At 61.7% G+C, this 21371-nt stretch overlaps 1 protein-coding gene across 9 annotated transcripts; it reads left to right on the top strand.

Annotated features, from left to right (window-relative positions):
* The first annotated feature begins 742 nt into the window (after positions 1–742).
* Positions 743–20439, top strand: LOC140902007 (metalloproteinase inhibitor 1). 9 transcript variants are annotated; one of them, XM_073321571.2, is made up of 9 exons: positions 743–2822; positions 8695–8767; positions 9098–9192; positions 9657–9747; positions 16752–16901; positions 18206–18303; positions 18560–18677; positions 19527–19648; positions 20061–20439. In XM_073321571.2, exons 4-9 carry the CDS (start codon positions 9690–9692, stop codon positions 20298–20300), a joined length of 786 nt encoding a protein of 261 aa, XP_073177672.1. In that variant the 5' UTR covers positions 743–2822; positions 8695–8767; positions 9098–9192; positions 9657–9689; the 3' UTR covers positions 20301–20439. The 9 variants fall into 9 exon arrangements, with proteins under 9 accessions (XP_073177672.1, XP_073177671.1, XP_073177675.1 ...); XM_073321568.2 differs by lacking the exon at positions 743–2822 and adding an exon at positions 8320–8407; XM_073321572.2 differs by lacking the exon at positions 743–2822 and adding an exon at positions 8352–8424.
* The last annotated feature ends 932 nt before the right edge of the window (positions 20440–21371 follow it).

Below are 21371 nucleotides of genomic sequence, written 5' to 3'. Positions count from 1 at the left end.
GGCGCACATCCGGGTCCTTCCCATCCCCGAGCCGAGCCCCGAGCCCCGAGCCCCGCCCCTTGCTCGGTAACCCCGCGCTGAGCCCTGCCTGCTCAGCCGCGTCCACCTCCTAAAATAGCCTAGCCCCACCCTCGCGGGGACATCCGGGTGCCCTCGATACCTGAGCCCGCCCCCTGCTGGAGACCCCCCTGAGCCCCGCCCCGCCGGGCGACATCCGGGTCCTTGCAAGAACTCGCTCCTCCCAGCTCTGCGCGTAACCCTGCGAACATCCGGGTCCTACCCTCCCCGCGCGCCAGGGTTACCATAACAACGCGGCCTGGTCTGCGCTGAGACCTTCCTGGCCCGGCCGCGGCCTGGTTCCGCCCAGCCCCCGAGACCCTCCCGAAACACCCCGCCCTGAGAGACCCTACAATAACACCCTCCTATGCGGCCGAGAGACCCTCCCATAACACCCCCCAGTGTGGCCGAGAGACCTCCCAGTAACAACCAGCCCTGAGAGACCCTCCCGTAACACCCCCCCATGCAGCCGAGAGACCCCTCCCATAACACCCCCCAGTGTGGCCGAGAGACCCCCCAGTAACAACCAGCCCTGAGAGACCCATCCCCTAACACCCCGCCCGGAGAGACCCTACAATAACACCCTCCCATGCGGCCGAGAGACCCTCCCCTAACAACCCCCCCGTGTGGCCGAGAGACCCCCCCAGTAACAACCAGCCCTGAGAGACCCTCCTGAAACACCCCCCCATGCAGCCGAGAGACCCTCCCATAACACCCCCCCCATGCAGCCGAAAGACCCTACAATAACAAACCCGCCCTGAGAGACCTTCCCATAACAAGCAGCCCTGAGAGACCCTCCCGAAACACCCCGCCCTGAGAGACCCCTCCCATAACACCCTCCCGTGTGGCCGAGAGACCTCCCAGTAACACCCCGCCCTGAGAGACCCTACAATAACACCTCCCCCATGCGCCCGAGAGACCCCCCCAGTAACAACCAGCCCTGAGAGACCCTCCCGAAACACCCCGCCCTGAGAGACCCCTCCCATAACACCCTCCTGTGTGGCCGAGAGACCCCCCAGTAACAACCAGCCCTGAGAGACCCATCCCCTAACACCCCGCCCTGAGAGACCCTACAATAACACCCCCCCATGCGGCCGAGAGACCCTCCCCTAACAACCCCCCCGTGTGGCCGAGAGACCCCCCCCCCAGTAACAACCAGCCCTGAGAGACCCTCCCGTAACACCGCCCCATGCAGCCGAGAGACCCCTCCCATAACACCCCCCAGTGTGGCCGAGAGACCCCCGAGTAACAACCAGCCCTGAGAGACCCATCCCCTAACACCCCGCCCTGAGAGACCCTACAATAACACCCCCCCATGCGGCCGAGAGACCCTCCCCTAACAACCCCCCCATGCGGCCGAGAGACCCTCCCCTAACAACCCCCCCGTGTGGCCGAGAGACCCCCCCCCAGTAACAACCAGCCCTGAGAGACCCTCCCATAACACCCCCCCGTGTGGCCAAGAGACCTCCCAGTAACAACCAGCCCTGAGAGACCCTCCCGTAACACCGCCCCATGCAGCCGAGAGACCCTACAATAACAAACCCGCCCTGAGAGACCCCTCCCGTAACACCCCCCCATGCAGCCGAGAGACCCCTCCCATAACACCCCCCAGTGTGGCCGAGAGACCCCCGAGTAACAACCAGCCCTGAGAGACCCATCCCCTAACACCCCGCCCTGAGAGACCCTACAATAACACCCCCCCATGCGGCCGAGAGACCCTCCCCTAACAACCCCCCCGTGTGGCCGAGAGACCCCCCCCCAGTAACAACCAGCCCTGAGAGACCCTCCCATAACACCCCCCCGTGTGGCCAAGAGACCTCCCAGTAACAACCAGCCCTGAGAGACCCTCCCGAAACACCCCGCCCTGAGAGACCCCTCCCATAACACCCCCCCGTGTGGCCGAGAGACCCCCCCAGTAACAACCAGCCCTGAGAGACCCTCCCAAAACACCCCGCCCTGGGAGACCCCTCCGATAACACCCTCCCGTGTGGCCGAGAGACCTCCCAGTAACAACCAGCCCTGAGAGACCCTCCCGTAACACCCCCCCATGCAGCCGAGAGACCCTCCCATAACACCCCCCCCATGCAGCCGAAAGACCCTACAATAACAAACCCGCCCTGAGAGACCTTCCCATAACAACCAGCCCCGAGGGACCCTCCCATAACACCCCCCCATGCCACCGAGAGACCCTCCCATAACAAACCAGCCCTGAGAGACCCTTCCCTAACAACCCCCCCATGCGGCCGAGAGACCCTCCCATAACACCCCTCCGTGCGGCCGAGAGACCCTCCCATAACACCCCCCTGTGCGGCCGAGAGACCCCCCAGTAACAACCAGCCCTGAGAGACCTTCCCATAACAACCAGCCCCGAGAGACCCTCCCGTAACACCCCCCCATGCCACTGAGAGACCCTCCCGAAACAAACTAGCCCTGAGAGACCCTTTCCTAACAACCCCCCATGCTGCCGAGAGACCCTCCCATAACACCCCGCCCTGAGAGACCCTCCCGTAACACGCCCCCATGTGGCCGAGAGACCCCCTCCCGAGTAACAACCCCCTCTGAGAGACCCTCCCGTAACACCCCCCATGCAGCCGAGAGACCCTCCCATAACAACCCACCCTGAGAGACCCTCCCATAACACCCCCCCACCATGTAGCCGAGAGACCCTCCTGTAACAACCTGCCCTGAGAGATCCTCCCGTAACAAACCTCCTGTCTGATCCAGGAGCCGGCCATGTTGGGAGCTGCCCAGGACAACGGAGAGCGGTGAGATGCGCCCGCCAAGCTGGGCAAGCCGGAAAAGGCATTTCAAGACATGTGGGAGACTGAGCATCCGTGGGAAGCGGGCCAACCCTCAGAGGTGGGGCTGTCCCAGGGCCTCCCCTTGTGGACAAGCAGGACCCCTTGGGGAGGCTGCTCCAAGGGAGTGACATGGTGGGGGGCAGACATTCCCAGCTAGGTAGAGCTAGGTGCCTGCTTGGAGCCTGGACTTAGGTGATGCAAGACACAAGAGGGGCAGGATTTTTGTGGGTCACGTGCTGGGGCGCCCATCTCTTTCTGCTCGCTGTAGAGAGAGTCCAGGCCCCTAACTTGGGCTCTGTGGGTCACAGCGATTTTTCAAGGGACCTAGAAGGGCAGCATCACAAGGCCTAAGTCCCTTTGGGGGTCCAGGCCTAATGTCCTGGACAGTGCTCCATCGCCCTCATTTGATATGCGTACCTCATCCTTCTTCTAACCAAATATGGGACACAGATGTTGAATGACTATGTCTGCCTTTTCTGTACCATCATTAGCAATTTTTCCATCTCTGTCTATGCTAGAGTGTATTTTGTTCCTGATATGCTTTAAAAAAACCCCTCCTTATTGTCCTTAGCCAGCTATGGATGTTCCTCTCTTGCCTTTAGTTTCCCTTATCAATTTTCTACACTTCTAATTTATATTGATTACTGTTTATCTCATATTTTTCCCCATTTTTTATATGTAGCTTTGTAAATGTCTAACTGATACCTTCATTTCCCCCACTGAAAGAGCATGGGCTTTTAGCCAAATGTACCCACTTTCTTGATTTCTGGAATTGTGGCTTTTTGGTCATCTGAGGAACTTTTCCTCGAAAACTCCCCAGGTGCATTCATATTTTGCAATCTAATTTTTTTCTTCCAGTCTATTTCACTCGTAATTTTTCTCTGCGTTAGGAAATGAGCCCATTCAAAGCACAGAGGAAAAAATATGTTATAGGTTGGAACATCCTGTTTGCCCATATTGAATGATTGAAGAATAATAATAATAATGGGAGGTGGCGCAGCTCAGCGCCGGATGAGCCATCGCCATGCGGTGGTATGTGCTGCTGTTCCCCAGCTGCACTGCTCTAGAAGTGGCTGCATCTCAGTATCAGGCGAACCATCCCCAGGTGGTGTTATGTGCGGCTGTTTCCCAGCTGCCCCGCCCCAGAGGTGACTGCATCTCAGTGCTGGGAGAGCCATCCTCGTGTGTTGGAATGAAGGAGACGGAGCCAGAGGCCTTTCAACACCTTTATGTCTGTTCCATGCTGCATCCAGCGCCCCATGGGTCTCAGTTCCAGTGGGTGGCTGGGTCCAGGCTGAGGGAGATGACGGAGGGTGGGGGGGCAGGGGGGGAGGTCATAGCGCGCAGGGAGCTGTACCAGTCCTCGGGGGCACGGGGGGGTGGCGGGGGGTGGGTGCACGGGAACTGGCCAGGGGGAGGCGGGAGCCCTGCGGGGTAGGAGGCAGGGAAGCGGGGGAGGTGGTGGTGGGGGGCCAGGGTCGGGGTGTATTGGTACTGCCGGGGTGGGGGAATGGGTACTGGCCCGACCGAGAGGACCCGTGGAGGGCTGGGCTTCAGCAGGGCCCGTTCCTGTTTCCGCTGCTTGGCCCGGCGGTTCTGGAACCACACCTGGAAAGAGAGAAAGACACCGTCCAGACCCAGCCGTGTTACCCCACGGAGCCCCTCACACAGGAGTGCCCCTGGCTGGGACTTCAGTGATGCCTCACCCGGCACAGAGTGCGGCCACCTCTGGGGTGGGGCGGCTGGGAAACAGCCACACAGAACGCCCTCCAGTGCCTAGCACTGACTGCCAGGAGAGTGCGCCCCCCTGCCCAGCCTCCCGCCCTGCAGCCCTCCACCTGGTACCTGGATCCTGGCCTCATTGAGTCGCGTGGCCCGGGCCAGCTCCTCGCGGACGTAGATGTCAGGATAATGGTTCTTGACGAAGGCGGCCTCCAGCTGCTCCAGCTGCTCCTGGGTGAAGCTGGTGCGATGGCGCCGGCGTGTGGGGGTGGCGAAGTGCAGGGAAGGGGGAGCAGCCGGGGGTCCCCCCGCCAGGCCGGGCATCTCTGGGGCCTTCCTGAAGGGGGGGCTGATAATGTCTGAGAGGGAGACGGTGTGGGGTAAGGGGGCTGTCAGGACCTCAGCTGGTGCCCCTCACTTCCGACCAGCAGCACCCTCCTAGCCCAGCCCTGCCAGCTCTGCCGGTTCCCCTCACTCCCGACCCACAGCCCCCTGCTAGCCTAGCCTTGGGCTCCCCACAGCCCTGCCCGTGCCCCTCACTCCTGACCCGCAGTCCCCTGCCAGCCCAGCCCTGACCCCCTCCCCAGCTCTGCCGGTGCCCTTCACTCCCGATCCGCAGCCCCTGCTAGCCCAGCCCCGGGCTCCCAGCCCCGGGCTCCCTGCCCCCACCCCCTATAATTTAAACCGGGGGATATTTCTAACCTCTGTCAGTGCGTTCTCCTGCAATGTGCGGTGCCCCCGTGGCAGTGTGCTGTGCCCCCTGGTGGCCCAGCATGGGTAAAAGCCCTAATACCTCCACCGCAGGGAGCGCTCCCCCTGCAGCTCAGTGCACGGAGGTCTGCGCCGCTGTGGGGGCGCGTTGCAGGCTCTGGGGGAATGTCTCCACACCCCAACAAGGTCCCTTCTTGGCAGGTCAGTGGCAGCCTCTGAGAGTCCTCCCCCCCAGTCCCGCTGGGGACATGTAATTCCCGGCTGTGATCCCCTGGATTAAGTGGGGGGAACCTGATCACCCCTCCCCACCCGGCCCATCAAACCTGAGAGCGTGAGAACGCAGCGCCCCGGGGGACACAATGCACCCGGGAGGCTAATTAGTCTGGGACGGGTGGGGGGGACAGGGACAGGGAAGGAATTTGAGCCCCAGAGCGTCTGTGCCAAGCAGCTTTCTCATTAACGTGTACATGACCTGGGGCCACGGACCTGGCTTCCAGCCCCACCACTGTAATAACCATTAGACCCCCCAGCCTCCTCCCCCCCCAGCCAGGGAGAGAATCCAGGAGTCCTAGCTCCTAGCCCTCCCTCCCTGCTGTAACCACTAGACCCCACTCCCACCCTCCCGAGCCAGGGAGAGAACCCAAGGGTCCTGGCTCCCAGCCCCCACCCTGGTTCTGCATGGGGGAGGAGTAGTGACAGGCCCCCTCCCTGGGACCTCACTCACGGTTCAAGCTGCCAGCCCTGCCATGGCTGCAGAGGATGTGGGGTCAGTGCTGGGTGGCCGGTCTCAGCACTGGGGGACAGGACGGTGTCGGAAGCAAGAGCGGACTAACAGCGTTGGGGGATAAGGTAGGACCCAGAAGTCCTGGCTCCCAGCCGTGCTCCCCCGCTCTAACGACTAGATTCCCCTCCCCTCCCTGGGGAGAGAACCCAGGAGTCCTGGCTCCCAGCCCCCTCCCCCCCACTCTCACCACGAGACCCCACTCCCCTCCCAGAGCCAGGGAGAGAACCCAGGAGTCCTGGCTCCCAGCCCCTCTGGCTGTAGAGCAGTTCCCCCATCTTTCTCCCTGAACTCTGACCCCCCTTTCCTCCCTTTCTCTGCCCCCTCCCTAGAAGGGACTCGTCCCTGAAGGCTGGAGGTCCCCACTTACCGGCCTTGGCGCTGACAGGTTGGGGTACCCGTCACCTAACCCCGCACCCTTCCTGCACTCCCTCCTTCTCGCCCTGTGCCCCATGTGCCCCCACCCCAAACTTTTAAGTCGTCTCTGAGTCCGCCCCTCCCCTCTTGGGGGGTGTCTGCATTGACCAATCGGTTCCCCCTCAGTGGGGACCATCCTCCCTCAAGGCAGGTCCTGGCAGGGGTGGGTCAGGGCAGGATCAGTGTGGGCCCCAGAGGGCCCCATGTGCTGCAACCCCTAGATAGCTAGGGGGTAGCTGTCGGGCGGGGGTAGTTAGCAGTGTATGTGTGTGTGCCCCCTACTGGAGGGGGTGGGCCCTGCTCTGTGTGTTGGAGTAGTCTGCACTGCGGGGGAGGTCAGTTAGTGGGGGAGAGGCTGGGGAGGCCCAATCGGGGGTCATTGTGGGGAGGTCCATGGTGGGGGCGTGGAGTTTGGGAGGCTCGGGGGAGGGGGGGGCTCTGTGTGTGGCAACTCCCGCCCCCGTCCCCTGGGATAAGGTTCCAGTAATCAGGGCTGCCCATTGTGAGTGTAAATCCACCGAGATTGGGAACAGCCGTGGAGACAAAACCAGCCCCCTTCTGCCCCAGCCCTGCCCCGCACCCCAGCCCTGCCGGTGCCCCTCACTCCCAACGCGCAGCCCCCTGCCAGCCCAGCCCAGGGCTCCCCCATAGCCCTGCCGGTGCCCCTCACTCCCAACCCACAGCCCCCTGCCAGCCCAGCCCAGGGCTCCCCCATAGCCCTGCCGGTGCCCCTCACTCCCAACCCACAGCCCCCTGCCAGCCCAGCCCAGGGCTCCCCCATAGCCCTGCCGGTGCTCCTCACTCCCAACCCGCAGCCCCCTGCCAGCCCAGCCCAGGGCTCCCCCACAGCCCTACCCCTCACTCCCAACGCGCAGCCCCCTGCCAGCCCAGCCCAGGGCTCCCCCATAGCCCTGTTGGTGCTCCTCACTCCCAACCCGCAGCCCCCTGCCAGCCCAGCCCTGGCCAGCGCCTGGCACTAGGGGGCCCAGGTTGTGAACAGCTGCTGGATTTTTTTTGATGGCTTTTCCCTGCTGGCCTGTAATGGGCGGGTTAGAGGTTGAGCAGCCTGCCCCCTTTCCGGCTGCCCTCAGCATGGTAAGGCATCGAGCAACCGCCAGGCAAACGGGTTTCCTGTTCTCTCTGGAACAAGCTCTGCCATGGAACCCAGGAGTCCTGGCTCCCAGCCCCCCGCTCTAACCCACTGGACCCCACTCCCCTCCCAGAGCCTGGGAGAGAACCCAGGAGTCCTGGCTCCAACCCTCCCTGCTCTAACCCACTAGAACCCACTCCCCTCCCAGAGGTGGGGAGAGAACACAGGTGGCCGCTGTGTGTTTGTGTGTCCCTGACGCCCCCTGCTGGAGGGGATGGACTCTGCTCTGCGTGTGTGTGTTTGTGTGTATCCCTGCCAGCCCCTGCTGGAGGGGTTGGGCCCTGCTGTGTGTGTGTGTGTGTTAATGCAATGAGGTTGAAGCACTGACTCTTGTGTTCCCTACAGAGCCAAGAGCTAATAGTGATTCCTCCATCAGCTCCAGGTCTCTGCTTTTGGGACAGGAGCTGAGTTTTGGATGGACAGCTACTGAGATGCAACCACCTCTGGGGCAGGGTGTCATAAATATAAAGGGAAGGGTAAACCCCTTTGAAATCCCTCCTGGCCAGGGGAAAGCTCCTCTCACCTGTAAAGGGTTAAGAAGCTAAAGGTAACCTCGCTGGCACCTGACCAAAATGCAGGGGAAAGCTCCTCTCACCTGTAAAGGGTTAAGAAGCTAAAGGTAACCTCGCTGGCACCTGACCAAAATGACCAATGAGGAGACAAGATACTTTCAAAAGCTGGGAGGAGGGAGAGAAACAAAGGGTTTGTGTGTCTGTCTGTAGTCGTCTTGGCCGGGGAAAGAACAGGAATGGAGTCTTAGAACTTTTAGTAAGTAATCTAGCTAGGTATGTGTTAGATTATGATTTCTTTAAATGGCTGAGAAAAGAATTGTGCTGAATAGAATAACTATTTCTGTCTGTGTATCTTTTTTGTACCTTGGGGAAGTTTTGACCTAAGCTGGTAAAGATAAGCTTAGGAGGTTTTTCATGCAGGTCCCCACATCTGTACCTTAGAGTTCAGAGTGGGGGAGGAACCTTGACATGGTGAGAGGAGCTTTCCCCTGGCCAGGAGGGATTTCAAAGGGGTTTACCCTTCCCTTTATATTTATGACACAGGGCAAGTGGGGAACGGCCACACATGGGCTTGCCTGGCGCTGAGCTGCAGCCACCTCTGGGGTGAGACAGCAAGGTAAGAACAGCACAGCAAAGCCACAAACCTGGGACGGGAACTGAAGGACTCTCCGTGTTTTTTTGACTGAGGTTCCTGAAATAGGGATTTGGCTGAGCCAGTGGGGGTCAGAGACTGCACTCGGTACCATTGTGAGCCTCTCGTCTGACCTCCTGTATCACATAGGCCAGAGACCTGCCCCGAATGAATTCCTGTTTGATCTAGGGCAGAACTCTTAGCAAAACTGACCATCCTGATGAAAACCTCCGGGCTGGAGAATCCACTGCCCCCCTGGGGAAGGGTCCTGAGGGTTCATTGCACTCACGGCAAAAACTTGCACCTTATTCCCAGGCTGCATTTGTCCGGCTTCAACTTCCAGCCATGGGCCAGGGTTCAACCTCCTGCTGCGGTGCTGACGTTTGTTCCCCACAAGGGACTTAAAGACGGTGATTGAAACACTCAATATGTCGGGACTTTTGGGCTAAAGAGCCAGAGATCAGAACTGGCACCCCCCCAGCCCCATTCCCTGCCCCCCTGAACCAGCCAGTCCCCGCCCTGGGGCCGGTGGGAGCTGGTGCCCCCTAGAGGGGACAGGCCCCGGCCCTGGCCCCATTCCCCACCCGCTGAGCCAGCCAGTCCCCATCCTGGGCCTGGATCAGGGCCGGTGCCCCCTAGAGGAGACAGACCTCATGTCTCCTCTTTGGCTGTCTTTCTTTGGCTCCCTGATTTCCAATGGTCTAACGATTCTCTCTTACTTCCTTTACAAGCCCCCCAGGTTTGTTACAGCTCCCGGCCCGGGGCTCACACGCTTACAGCCAGAAACACAAGACACCAGCCCAACCCTAGGCTGCCCCCCCGCCCCGCTCTGACCCGCAGTCCCCCGCTAACCCACTCCTGTTTCCACCCCCAGCTCCAGCAGAGACCCTGCTTCACGTTGTCAGGGATGCAGCGTAGTGGGAACCGGGTCAGTCCCAGGATCCTAGAGACACAAGGCGGGGGAGGTAAGAGCTGTGATTGGACCCACTTCTGTCAGTGAGAGAGGCCAGCTTCCGAGCCCTTCTCTAGGGCTCCCGCTACCATGGGCCTCTGCTCCCCTCCGGTGGCTTTTTTATTTCCCCTGCTCAGAAGGCCAAGAGGAAAAGTGACATCCCACCTGACTTCTAGTGCCCCCGCTCCAACCGGGGTGGGGGGGGACTGTATTCGGGCATTGGGGGGGCATGAGAAGTGGCTGCTGCCTTCAGAGCTGGGTGGCCGGAGAGCGGCGGCTGCTGGCTGGGCACCCGAAGGGAGGGTGGCCTGGCAGAAGATTTCTTGCCTCCTGTGCACCTGGCTGGGTTTGAGTCAATGCCTTACAGGGTTTAATAGTTAGTGAGAGGTGCATGTCGAGTACCCAGGAGTCCTGGCTCCCAGCCCCCCGCCCCCCTGGGCACCAGGGCGGGGTCGCTCCATGCCTGGTGCAGACGCAGGTCGTTTGTGGACAGGGTCATCGACCCAGCTACGGCCTCTGGCAGAGGCGGTCGAGCTGCGCCTGGGGAGGGCCCTTCCCCCCGGGGGGTGGGGAGCGTCGCTGCTACAGCGCCCTGGCTGTGGTGTGGACGTACTCGAGGAAACTGGCCTGGTCCTGGGGGGTCGGGGGCTGCCAGCCCCTTAGTGCTGTCTGGGGTGGGGCTGAGCTCCCAGTGTCTGGCATGGGGGGAGGGGCAGCACCCCCTTCCCCCACCGTTAATTGATGTCAGGACACGTGGAGTTAACCCCAAACCCCAGCTCCAACCCCCTCACGCCCCATGCTGCATCCAGGAAGCTGCCCACCCAGTTACACACACACAATGCATGTGGTTGTGTGTGTGTGTGTCTGTCCCTGCTGGAGGAGACAAGCCCTGCACTCTCTGTGTGTGTCCCTGGCCCCCCTGCTGGAGGACACAAGCCCTGCACTGTGTGTGTGTGTGTGGGGGGGAGGGGCGCGGAGGGCGTGTGACGAAATGGGAATTTTTCGTAATATTGTGAATGCCTCGGTTTCCCCTACGTGGCACCGGGCTAACGAGGCTGCGGGAAATGGTTGTTTGCTCTGCGCAAAGACTCAGAGATCCTGGTGTGACTGACGCCTGTCTGGGCCCAGACAATTGCCCAGCCATTGGGTACCGAGAACTAACCACCACGGTCGACCCCTCTGTAGGAAAGCGAAGAGCTAAGGAGGAGGGCCAGGTCACTGTGTGGACTATCGGAAGCACAGTGCCATGGATTTCACAAAAGGCTGGTGTCTTTAGACCCAGAGGCCAGACAGAAATCTGCCTTCATCACCCCCTTTGGGGCTCTTTGAATTCCTGGTCCTACCTTTTGTCTCAAGGGGGCGCCTGCCACCTTCCCGCACCGGGTGGATCAGTTCATTACTGTGGAGGACTTTGCTCGGGCGTACAAGCCCTTCCTGGTGCTCACCGACACTTGAGGCACAGGGCTGGGCGCGATGCTGATGCTAAGTGGGAGAGAGAACCCGTCGTGTACGTGGGCGAGAACTTGCTGCCCCAGGAGCAGAGCTAGGCCCCCAGGGAGAGGGGATGCCTGGCCGTGGGGTGGACTTTTAAAAGGCGGCAGCTGTATCTAACTGGACGGCATGTTACCGTGTAGACTGACCACTCTCTTCTGGCACGGCTGCACCAAATGAAAGGGGCTAATGCCGAGCTGCTGAGACGGAGTCTGATCCTCCAGGGTTATGAGATGCAGGCGGGCCACGTGAATGGATGTGCAAATATTACAGCAGATGCTTTGTCCCGGGGAGGGGTCCCTGGGCTTCCCCAGGTCACGGGCCGTAGTGACCCCACTCAGTTGGGTCTCGAAGGGTGGAGAGATGTGACAAAGTGGAAACTTTTCCTAAGGTTTTGTGTGAATGCTGCGTGTGTCTCGGTTTCCCCTATGTGGTGCATGTTTAACTAGCTGGTGGAATAGGTCGTTGACTCTCTACACTGTGTCCAGACATCTAATAAACCCTCCTGCTTTTAGCACACTAGCTGAGAGTCACTCCCACGTCAGGAAGTCGGGGGTGCATTGCTCCCTTTGGGGGTACAAGTCTTCCCCAGGTGTCCAATCCAGCTGGACTGGTTGGGGGGGGGTTATGGCATGATGCGGGGGTGCTGACAGCTCCGAGGTTTGGTCCCACGGGGCGGGGAAGCCGAGGGGCTCATGCCAGTGAGTGAGTGTGCCCCTAAGGGGCTGCCACACTGAAGGGGATCTGTTCCAGAGCCGGGCGAGAGCACCGGGCCTGTGGATCCATGATACCTTCCAGCCCATCCAAGGACCCATCCATCCCTGCCCCCCATCCCTCCACCCACCCATGGCTGCCCACTCATCCCCCGATCCAACCACCCCATTCTCCCCAAATCCTGTGCCCAACCATCCCCCATCCAACCATACCAGTCCACCCATTACCTCTCCCATCCATCCACCCTGTCATCTCTTCCCACACAACCATCCCTGCCCAACCGTCCTACAACCATCCATCCTACAACCAACCAGCCCTAGAACCCATCTATCACCCCATCCAACCACCCATGCGCCCAAACATCCCTGCCCACCCATCTCACCCAGCTCCCCTCCAACCACCGACACACCCATCAATTCCTGCCCAAACACCCACCCGCCTATCCATCCCCCATCCATCCCTGTCCACTCATCCAGCCTTCCTACCCCCACCCACTGTGATGAAGCGGGACTGTTCTTAATGTTTCCTCTGAATATTGTGGGGGTGCCTCAGTTTCCCCTAATCAGTTCTTAAGTATCTAGGTGGTGGGATAAGGGAGTATGATCGTTGCACAGCCCTAGAGGGCAGGTGTGTGCAGGGGTATGGACACAGAGAATGGCTGACAACCTGTTTCCTGGCTACTGATGGGCCTGGCCCTTCCCCCTACAAGGTGAGAGCTAAAGGGTTGGAGAACAAAGGAATCAGGTGGCCTCCTGGCCCGGGAAAGGGACAAAGCCCAGAGGAGGGGGGGGCTGGAGGGGGAGTCAGTTGGGGGCTGGCTTGGGACATGGAGTGAAGTGCAGACGTAGTTGTCTGGCTCCCTGCCCCTCAAAAATGGACCCGGCTGAGGGGACCTGTTCTCTGCACCTACAAGCTCTGTTTTAGACCATGTTCCTGTCATCGAATAAACCTTCTGTTTTACTGGCTGGCTGAGAGTCACGTCTGACTGTGAAGTTGTGGGGCAGGACCCTCTGGCTTCCCCAGGACCCTGCCTGGGCGGACTCGCTGTGGGAAGTGCACGGAGGGGCAGAGGATGCTGAATGCTCCGAGGTCAGACCCAGGAAGGTGGAAGCCCGGTGAGCTGTGTGTCCTGAAGACAGGCTGCTCCCAGAGAGGAGACTTCCCCAGAGTCCTGACTGGCTTCGTAGGGAGCAGTTCCAGAGCATCGCCCAGGGACTCCGTGACAACTGGTGGCAGCGGTGGGATGTACTGCACCCCGTGGACGGCGCTTCCTGCAGTAAGCGACTGGGGAGCAGTAAAACGAAGGGGGACTGACGAGGACGAGGCGTGCTGAAGGCTCAGAGAGGAGCGGTTTCGGGGGGCGGTTAACCCCTGGGAGTGTGTGACCAGCGAGAAGGACTATGCAGTAATGGGGTCCCCCTGGGGACTGTGGTGAGCAGTCTCAGGGGTGGAGGAGCCTGCGGCTTGGCCCGGGAAGGGAGAAGGACTTTTGCAGTAACAGGGTTCCCGTGGGGATTGCAGTGAGTGGTCCCAGGGGCGGAGGAGTCTGCGGCTCGACCCTGGCAAAGAGGTGGTGACCTCGAGAAGGGCTGGCACACGAGGGGTTCTCCCTGGAAACCGTGGGGAGCTGAGAGCACACAGGCCTGTGAGTCCACAACAGCTTGGGAAGAGCGGAGTGACGGCCTGTCACCATCTCCTTAAGAAGGACATTGTAACCCTGTGCAAAAATAGAGAGGGTTGGGCATTGGAAAGTTCACCAAGGCACAGTTAATCGTGCAGCTGGAGGAGGATGACCGCTCTCAGGGACAGATTCCTGACCCCAAATGGGGCTAGAGCAGGATCTGGGAGCAGCAGGAGTAGTAGCCACGCATCCCCAAGACTCCTGTCTCCGACCAGACGAGGGTCTTCACGATCGGGTTCCCCATCGGGGGATCGGAGACGGACGGGATTGGAGCTGAGTCCGAGAGAGCAAGAGCCCGAGAAAGAGCTGCAGAAGCGGCATGAACTGGCGGTGGGGGAGCGGAGAGGCATAGGGGACCTCCCCGGGGTGAGTGGGGATAGACCCCGGGGGCCAGTTCCGCAGGGAACCTCGAGACTAAATTGCTGCCCCTGATTAAGGGGGGGTGGGGATGTGGATGCCCACCTCACTGCCTTTGAGCAGGCTGGAGATTTGAACCTGGGGGACCCTGCGGAAAAGCCCCGGTGTCTAGCTCCCTTGCTGGGTCCCCAGGCCATAGACTCTGTCAGCCAGATGGGTGGGGATGAGGACAGGCTCCCACTCCTGACCCCAACCTATATGTCTGTGTGGAGTCTCCTGGGGTCGGGCCCCTCGGACCCCCAGTGGGAGCGGAAGGTGGTGGTCAATGGGGAGACATTCCTGGGGTGGCGAGATCCTGGGACAGAGAGAACTGTTGTCAGGCCCTGGGTGGTGCAGCCTCAGAGGCTGGGTGAGCTGGGTGAGGGTCTCAGGGATGAAGCCCCTCGCCCGGCCTATGGCCCAGTTCCCTGTGCAGACCCAGGAGGGGTGGGGCTGGCTGGTTGTTGGGGTGCTCCAGGACACCAGCTGCGAGACCCTGTTGTGGGGTGACTGTGTCTCTTTGGGACAGGATCCAGGTCCTGCTCCTGTAACGGCCAAGGGTTTGAATTTGAATCCAGGGAACCAATTGGCGGAGAGGGAAACGGTCAGTGAAAATGCAGATGACCTGGCTGGCAGGGGGGAGGAGCGGCTAGGCTCAGGCTACCTGCCTGCCTGTGTCTAGACCCCTGCACACACCTGCCCTCTAGGGCTCTGCAATGATCATACCCCCTTTTCCCACCACCTAGATACTTAAGAACTGCTTAGGGGAAACTGAGGCACCCCCACACTATTCAGAGGAAACATTAAGAACAGTCCCGCTTCGTCACCCCGCCATTCCCAGCCACCTGCTTATGCACTCACCCACACAACCCCGTCCACTCATCCATTATTCCGTCCACCCAACCGTCCCTACCCCCTCACCTATCTGTAGATCTGTTCTGACCAAGGCCACGGAACAACGAACAAAGCCTGAATTCCCATCAGCCTTGTAAATATGTAGTTAGTAGGAAAGGGAACAGCAGGCGGATGAGGAACCAGGAGCGGATGGCGAACGTGTGACCAGGGATTGGCTCCCAGGAACTAAGGAGCCGATCAGAGAGCGTGCGAGGGGATGTAGAACAGAGAGTGCGGGCGGCGTCTGTGTGAGGGCGTGTTTATCAGCTGGTGAATGAGTTTGTACTTTGGGTGCATGGTTCACCCTGGACCCTGCCCCTGAGCCTCAGTAGCTCAGGGTCGGGCCCTTGGGTGCCAGGAGAGAAACCTCTGTGTTGAGCCTGACGTCGAGCTGAGTTCTTGGGGACCGAGTGGATAAGGTCCCAACATCATCCACCCAACCATCCCTGTCCGCTCACCCACCCATCCAGGTGTCCACCCGCCATTAGACCCATCCATCCATCTACCCATGCATCCCTGCCCCACACATCCCCCCATCCGTCTATCCACCCACCCTTACCCCAACCCATCCCTCCACCCAACTACCCATCCATCCCTGCCCCCATTCTCCCATCCATCCACCCACCCACCCATTCCTGTCCAGCCGCCCAACCATCCCTGTCCGCTCACCCACCCATCCAGGTGTCCACCCGCCGTTAGACGCATCCATCCGTCTACCCATGCATCCCTGCAACCACACAATCATCCAGTGCTGCCCTCACACATCCCCCCCATCCAACCATCCATCTCTGCCCACCCCCACACATCCCCCCATCCATCCATCCCTGCCCACTCCCACACATCCCCCCCATCCATCCATCCCTGCCCACTCCCACACATCCCCCCCATCCATCTATCCATCCATCCCTGCCCACTCCCACACATCCCCCCATCCATCCATCCATCCCTGCCCACTCCCACACATCCCCCCCATCCATCTATCCATCCATCCCTGCCCACTCCCACACATCCCCCCATCCATCTATCCATCCATCCCTGCCCACCCCCACACATCCCCCCCCATCCATCCATTTATACATCCACTCTCTAATGACTCCATCCATCCCCCCAACCACCCTGTGCACCACTAGAGCACAGCGCCCCACTGAATCCCCCAGCAGAGCCCCCCCACTCCGCATGTCACAGTCCCTGCTCTACCCCATGCCGCCCCTCCACCCCTGGGTTTCCACCCCTCTCCTCCCTGACTCGCTGCGGGCGCTGAGTGACCGGACATTTCCCCCTCCGGCAGGGAGCAGGGGTGGGGACTGTCCCACGCACCGAGCAAGAGACATCAGATAATAATTACCCCCCCCCTCCCCCGCTGACATCCCCCCCCCTTCCTCCTGTCCAGCCTGGCCGGTGTGGGGGGGAGGAGAAGGGTGTGGTGCTGCTTATATAGGAACCAGCGGGGCTGAGCCACACACTGAGCAAGTCGAGATTCTCAGCCCTCGCCTGCCCCATGGTCTCAGGTAAGAGAGAGGAGCCTCCCTGCTGCTCCCCTCCGCTGGGCCCCCAAGACCCCCTGCTGGGCCCCCCGGCACCCCTTCCGGCCCCTCTGCTGTCTCCCTTCCAGCCCTGCCGGTGCCCCTCACTCGCGACCCGCAGCCCCCTGCTAGCCCGCCCCTGCGCTTTCCCCATCTCCAGGCCAGGCCAGAGCAGAAACTGCTGGAAAAGGCTGGGGTTGGTGTAGTGGGGAGCCCCCCATAGCGCCCCCTGTAGGGAGAGGACAGGCTGGGGTGATTCTGGGGGGCTGGGGGTGTCTCCATCTCTCATGGGTCTAACCGGCTCCGCCCCCCCCCCAGACCCCCTCGATCCCAGCATCACCATGAGCCCTGTCGCCTTGAGCCGGCTGCTGGCGGCAGCGATCCTGGTCCTGGCGCTGGGGGACCCCACGGCCGCCTGCAGCTGCGCCCCCCAGCACCCCCAGACGGTGTTCTGCGAGGCCGACGTTGGTGAGTGACCTCTGACACCACCCCCTGTCCCCCAGCACCCCTCTTAGCCCCCCATCCCCCAGTACCCCCTGCTGAGGCTGCCCCCTGTCCCTCAGCACCCCCAGACAGCGTTCTGCCAGGCTGACGTCGGTGAGTGACCCCTGACCCCACCCCCTGTTCCCAGCCCCCCTCTGAGCCCCCTGTCCCCCAGTATCCCCTGCTGAGCCCCCCTTCTCCCTGTCCCTCAGCACCCCTCTGAGCCCCTCTGCCCCCAGTACCCCCCTCTGAGCCCCCCATCCCCCAGTACCCCCTCCTGAGCCTGCCCCCCATCCACCAGTACCCCCCGCTGAGCCCCCCCACCCTCTGTCCCTCAGCACCCCCAGACGCCGTTCTGCCAGGCCAACAACGGTGAGTGACCCTGACCCCACCCCCTGCCCCCCAGCACCCCTCTGAGCCCCCATCCCCCAGTACCCCCTGCTGAGGCCCCCCGCCCCGTGTCCCTCAGCACCCCTCTGAGCTCCCATCCCCCAGTATCTCCTGCTGAGCCCTCCCCACCCCCCCAGTACCCCCAGATGGCGTTCTGCCAGGCTGATGTCGGTGAGTGACCCCCTGAACCCACCCCCTGTCCCACAGCAACCCTGAGCCCCCCATCCCTCAGTACCTCCCGCTGAGCTCCCCTGCCTCCCCAGCACCCACAGATGGCGTTTGACCCCCAGCATCCCTCTGACCCCCCGCCGTCCCCCAGCATTCCCAGATGCCGTTCGCCAGGCGGATGTTGGTGAGTGACCCCTGACCCCACCCCCTGCCTCCCAGCACCTCTCTGAGCCCCCCCAACCCCCAGCACCCTGAGATGTTGTTCTGCCAGGCCAACATTGGTGAGTGACCCCCCCAATGCCCCACACCCCAGCACAGTTCCCCCATAATTTTTGCAGCTCCCCCAAACACCCATAAATGCTTGGGCCCCTCCCCCAGAGCTATCAACCCTCCCCCCGAGCTGAGACGTCCCACCCCCCGCCCCCCGCTGGCCAACCAGGGAGCGCTCCCCCTGTGCCCCAGCGTCAGTATAGCTATTACCCGCTGGAGAGGCCCCGAGCTGATTCTGGGGTCACTGCTCCAGCCCCGACGCCCCCTAAGAGTGTGTGTGTCTGTGTGTGGCGGGGGGGATCCTGCTTCCTCCGAGGCGTGGAAGAACCCAAGAGTCCAGAGTCCCAGACCCGGTTCCCCCGGTTGTCTGTGTCATATCGGAGTTGACTCTGGTGGTTTTAGATGCTGTGAGCCTGGAGGGCCGCTCAGGGTGCCCTGACCCCTGTCTCTTTGCTGTGCAGTGATTCGGGGCAAGTTCATGGGGGTCACTCCACTGAACTCCAGCAGCAACACCCAGAAGTTCGAGTCCTGGATTCGCTACAAGATTAAAATCACCAAGGTACCCGCACCCCCCTGCTCCCCACAGCCGGCCCCCACCAACCCCGCTCCGCTCCCCATGGCACCCCCTGCTGGTCCAGGCCAGGACTGGGGTAGCCAGGAGCTCCCCCCAGAGCCAGGCCCCCTGCCCCGCTCCCCACAGCGCCCCCTACTGGTCCCAGCCAGGACTGGGATAGCCAGGAGCTCCCCCCACAGCCAGGCCCCCTGCCCCGCTCCCCAGAGTGGCCCCTGCTGCTCTGATGTGCGTCTCCCCGCAGACCTACAAGGGGCTCGAGTCCCAGGGGAACGGCATCTTCATAGACTCCTTGGAGCAGGAGACCTTCTGTGGGTACCAGCACCGGGCGCCTCTGAACGGGGAGGAGTACCTCATCATGGGTAAGGCACCCCCACCACCCCAACACCGGCCTGGGGCAGCCCCCGCTCCGGGGACTTCCCAATACCCCTCAGGGCCCCTTGACACCAGCCCCCTTGTGGGGTAATTCCCCCCCATGCTGAGAGATGCCCCCTGCCCCTGGTCACAGATCCACAGGTCTGGAGCTCACTGGAGCGAGCCACTTGACTTCCCCACGTCCTGGGACCGACCCTCAGAGTCTGCAGCCCCCCTGGGTCATGCTGGGAGCCCCTCCCCCGCAGCGAGTCCCCCCTGGATTGGACCCATGGGGGTAGACACCCCCCCAAAGGCAGCGAAGTCCTCCTGACTTCCTTAATCTGGAGTGACTGTCAGCCAGCCGTGTGAATGCAGAGGTTTATCCGCCTGCCTTTCCTCCAAGCCCCTCCCACATCCCTCTCTTCTGCTGAGCAGCCCCCCACGCACCCTGGAGATGGCCCCCTCCCCTCAAACTGCTCTCCCCATTCAGGCCCCCCTCCCTGGCTATAGGCCCCCCAAGACACTGCATTCCCTGCCCAGAGGTCCAGTGTGGGTGGATGGGGGGGCTGTGCAGTGCTCTAGGGGTGCTCTAGGTGTCCTTAGAGGGCTCTGTGGGTCCATGTGGGGCTCGGGGGGGTTCTGGGGGCTCTGGAGGGGCTGTTGGGTGGATGTGGGTCTGTGAGGCTCTGTGGGATTGGGTGACTGTGGATTTGTGGGGGGGGACTCTGGGGGGCTACAGGGTCTGGGGGCTATAGGGGGCTTTGTGGGGGGCTATAGGGGGCTCTGTGGGTCAGTGGGGGGGCTGTTGGTCACTATGGGGCACTGTGCCAGCCACTCCCTCTGCCCTCTCCCCCCAGCTGAGCGGCAGGACAAGCACCTGATTATTTCATTGTGTTCCTTCGTGCGCCCCTGGGGGCGCATCCCCCCCAGCCAGCGCCACGGGATCAGCCAGGCCTACGGACAGGGCTGCGCCTGCCAGGTGAGTTCTTGTGGGATGGGGCCTAGGAGGCCTGGGTGGCAGGGGCTGGGAGTTGGGGGGCGAAGGGTCTGGGGGACTGGGGCTGGGAGATGGGGGCTTGGAGGGCTGGGGGTGTCCCTAACCCCACCTCCTTCCCTCCCCCAGGTGATGCCATGTAACATCAGGCCTGGTGGGGGGAGATGTGGGGCTTGCGGGGGCCGGGTCTATGCGGGATGGGTGTGTCCTAGGGGGGCCTCTGTGGGTTGGTGGGGAAATCTATGTGGGGTGGGCGTGTCTCTCCCTAACTCCACCCACCCTTCCCCCCCATGACTGGCACACAAGTGGGGGGATAGGGTTCAGGGGGCAAGGTCTATGCGATAAGGGTGGGGTCTGTGGGTGGGCGTGGCTCTCTCTAACCCCGCCCCCTCCCCAGGTGGTGCCCTGTGAATTCAGGCCATGCGAGCTGTTGGGCGACGCCCAGTGCCTCTGGACCGATGGGCTGCTGGACCAGAGCTGGCAGGGGCCCCAGGCCCAGCGTCTGGCCTGCCTGCCCCGCCCCAGCCAGGGGGTGCCCCCCGGAGCCGACCCCTTCTGCGTCTGGAAGACTCTCAAGAGCAGACCCTCAAGAGCAGCGATCTGCCCCGGACTGTGCCCCCTCCGAAACACCCCCTGACCTCCACCCCAACCCCCAGAACTGTCACCCCCTCTCCCTTTGACCCACCCCGAACTTTATTCCCCCACCCGAGCTCGGGCTTGGTTAAAATGGTGTTGCTGAGTTTGATTCTTAAATAAATAAATTGCTGGAACCCAGATCCGTGCTGTCGTCTGCCGGCCCAGGGCTGGGGAGCGTGAGAACCCCTTGCACTGAGCCTCAGGCCCAGCTCCCCCTGGCACATACCCCAGAGCACCCCCATGCTCCAATTCCTGGCTGCTCCCCTGCGCCCCAATCCACTGCATCCCCAGGAGTGGAGTTCTGTATGTACAGCTCCTGAGATGCAGCCACCTCTGGGGCAGGGCAGCTGGCAAACAGACACACATAACGTTACATGGGGACAGCTTGCCCGGCGCCTACATGCAGCCACCTCTGTGGCGGGGTGGCCCTTTGTGGGTGGGTGGGGAAATATATGTGGGGTGGGCGTGCCTCTCCCTAACCCCACCCACTCTTTGCCCCCATACCCAGATTAGGATTGGGAGTGGATTGGGGCCAGAACTAGGAGTCCTGGCTCCTAGTCCCCACTCCCCTCCCAGAGCTAGGGAGAGAACCCAGGAGTCCTGGCTCCCAGCATCCTGTCTTGTGCTCTAACTACTAGTCCTCACTCCCTCCCAGAGCTGGGGAGAGAACCCAGAAGTCCTGGCTCCCAGCCCCCCTGCTCTAACCCACCAGAGCCCCACTCCCCTCCCAGAGCTGGGAAAAGAACCCAGGAGTCCTGGCTCCCAGCCCCCCCTGCTCTAACCCACTAGACCCCACTCCTTTGCCAGAGCTGCGGAGAGAACCCAGGAGTCCTGGCTGTGTGCAGATGAGGGGTTGGATCTACCGGCTCCAGGCCGGGGCCCAGTGTGATGTCACAGTGGGTCTCCATGGGGTGGTTCTAGAACCTGGGGCAGCTGGGAGACATCAGGGCAAGGGGCGGGTGTGTGGCTTGGGGGTCACTGGGGTGCCGGGGTGCTGCAGGGCCTGGTAAGCGCCCCACAGAGCCGCTGCCCCTAGGGGACCTGTTCAGCATCGCCTTCCCACCAGGGAAAC

The sequence above is a fragment of the Lepidochelys kempii genome, chromosome 23 (genome assembly GCF_965140285.1).
Source record: "Lepidochelys kempii isolate rLepKem1 chromosome 23, rLepKem1.hap1, whole genome shotgun sequence".
Lineage (NCBI taxonomy): Eukaryota > Metazoa > Chordata > Testudines > Cheloniidae > Lepidochelys > Lepidochelys kempii.
This window is presented reverse-complemented; position numbering and strand designations above follow the sequence as displayed.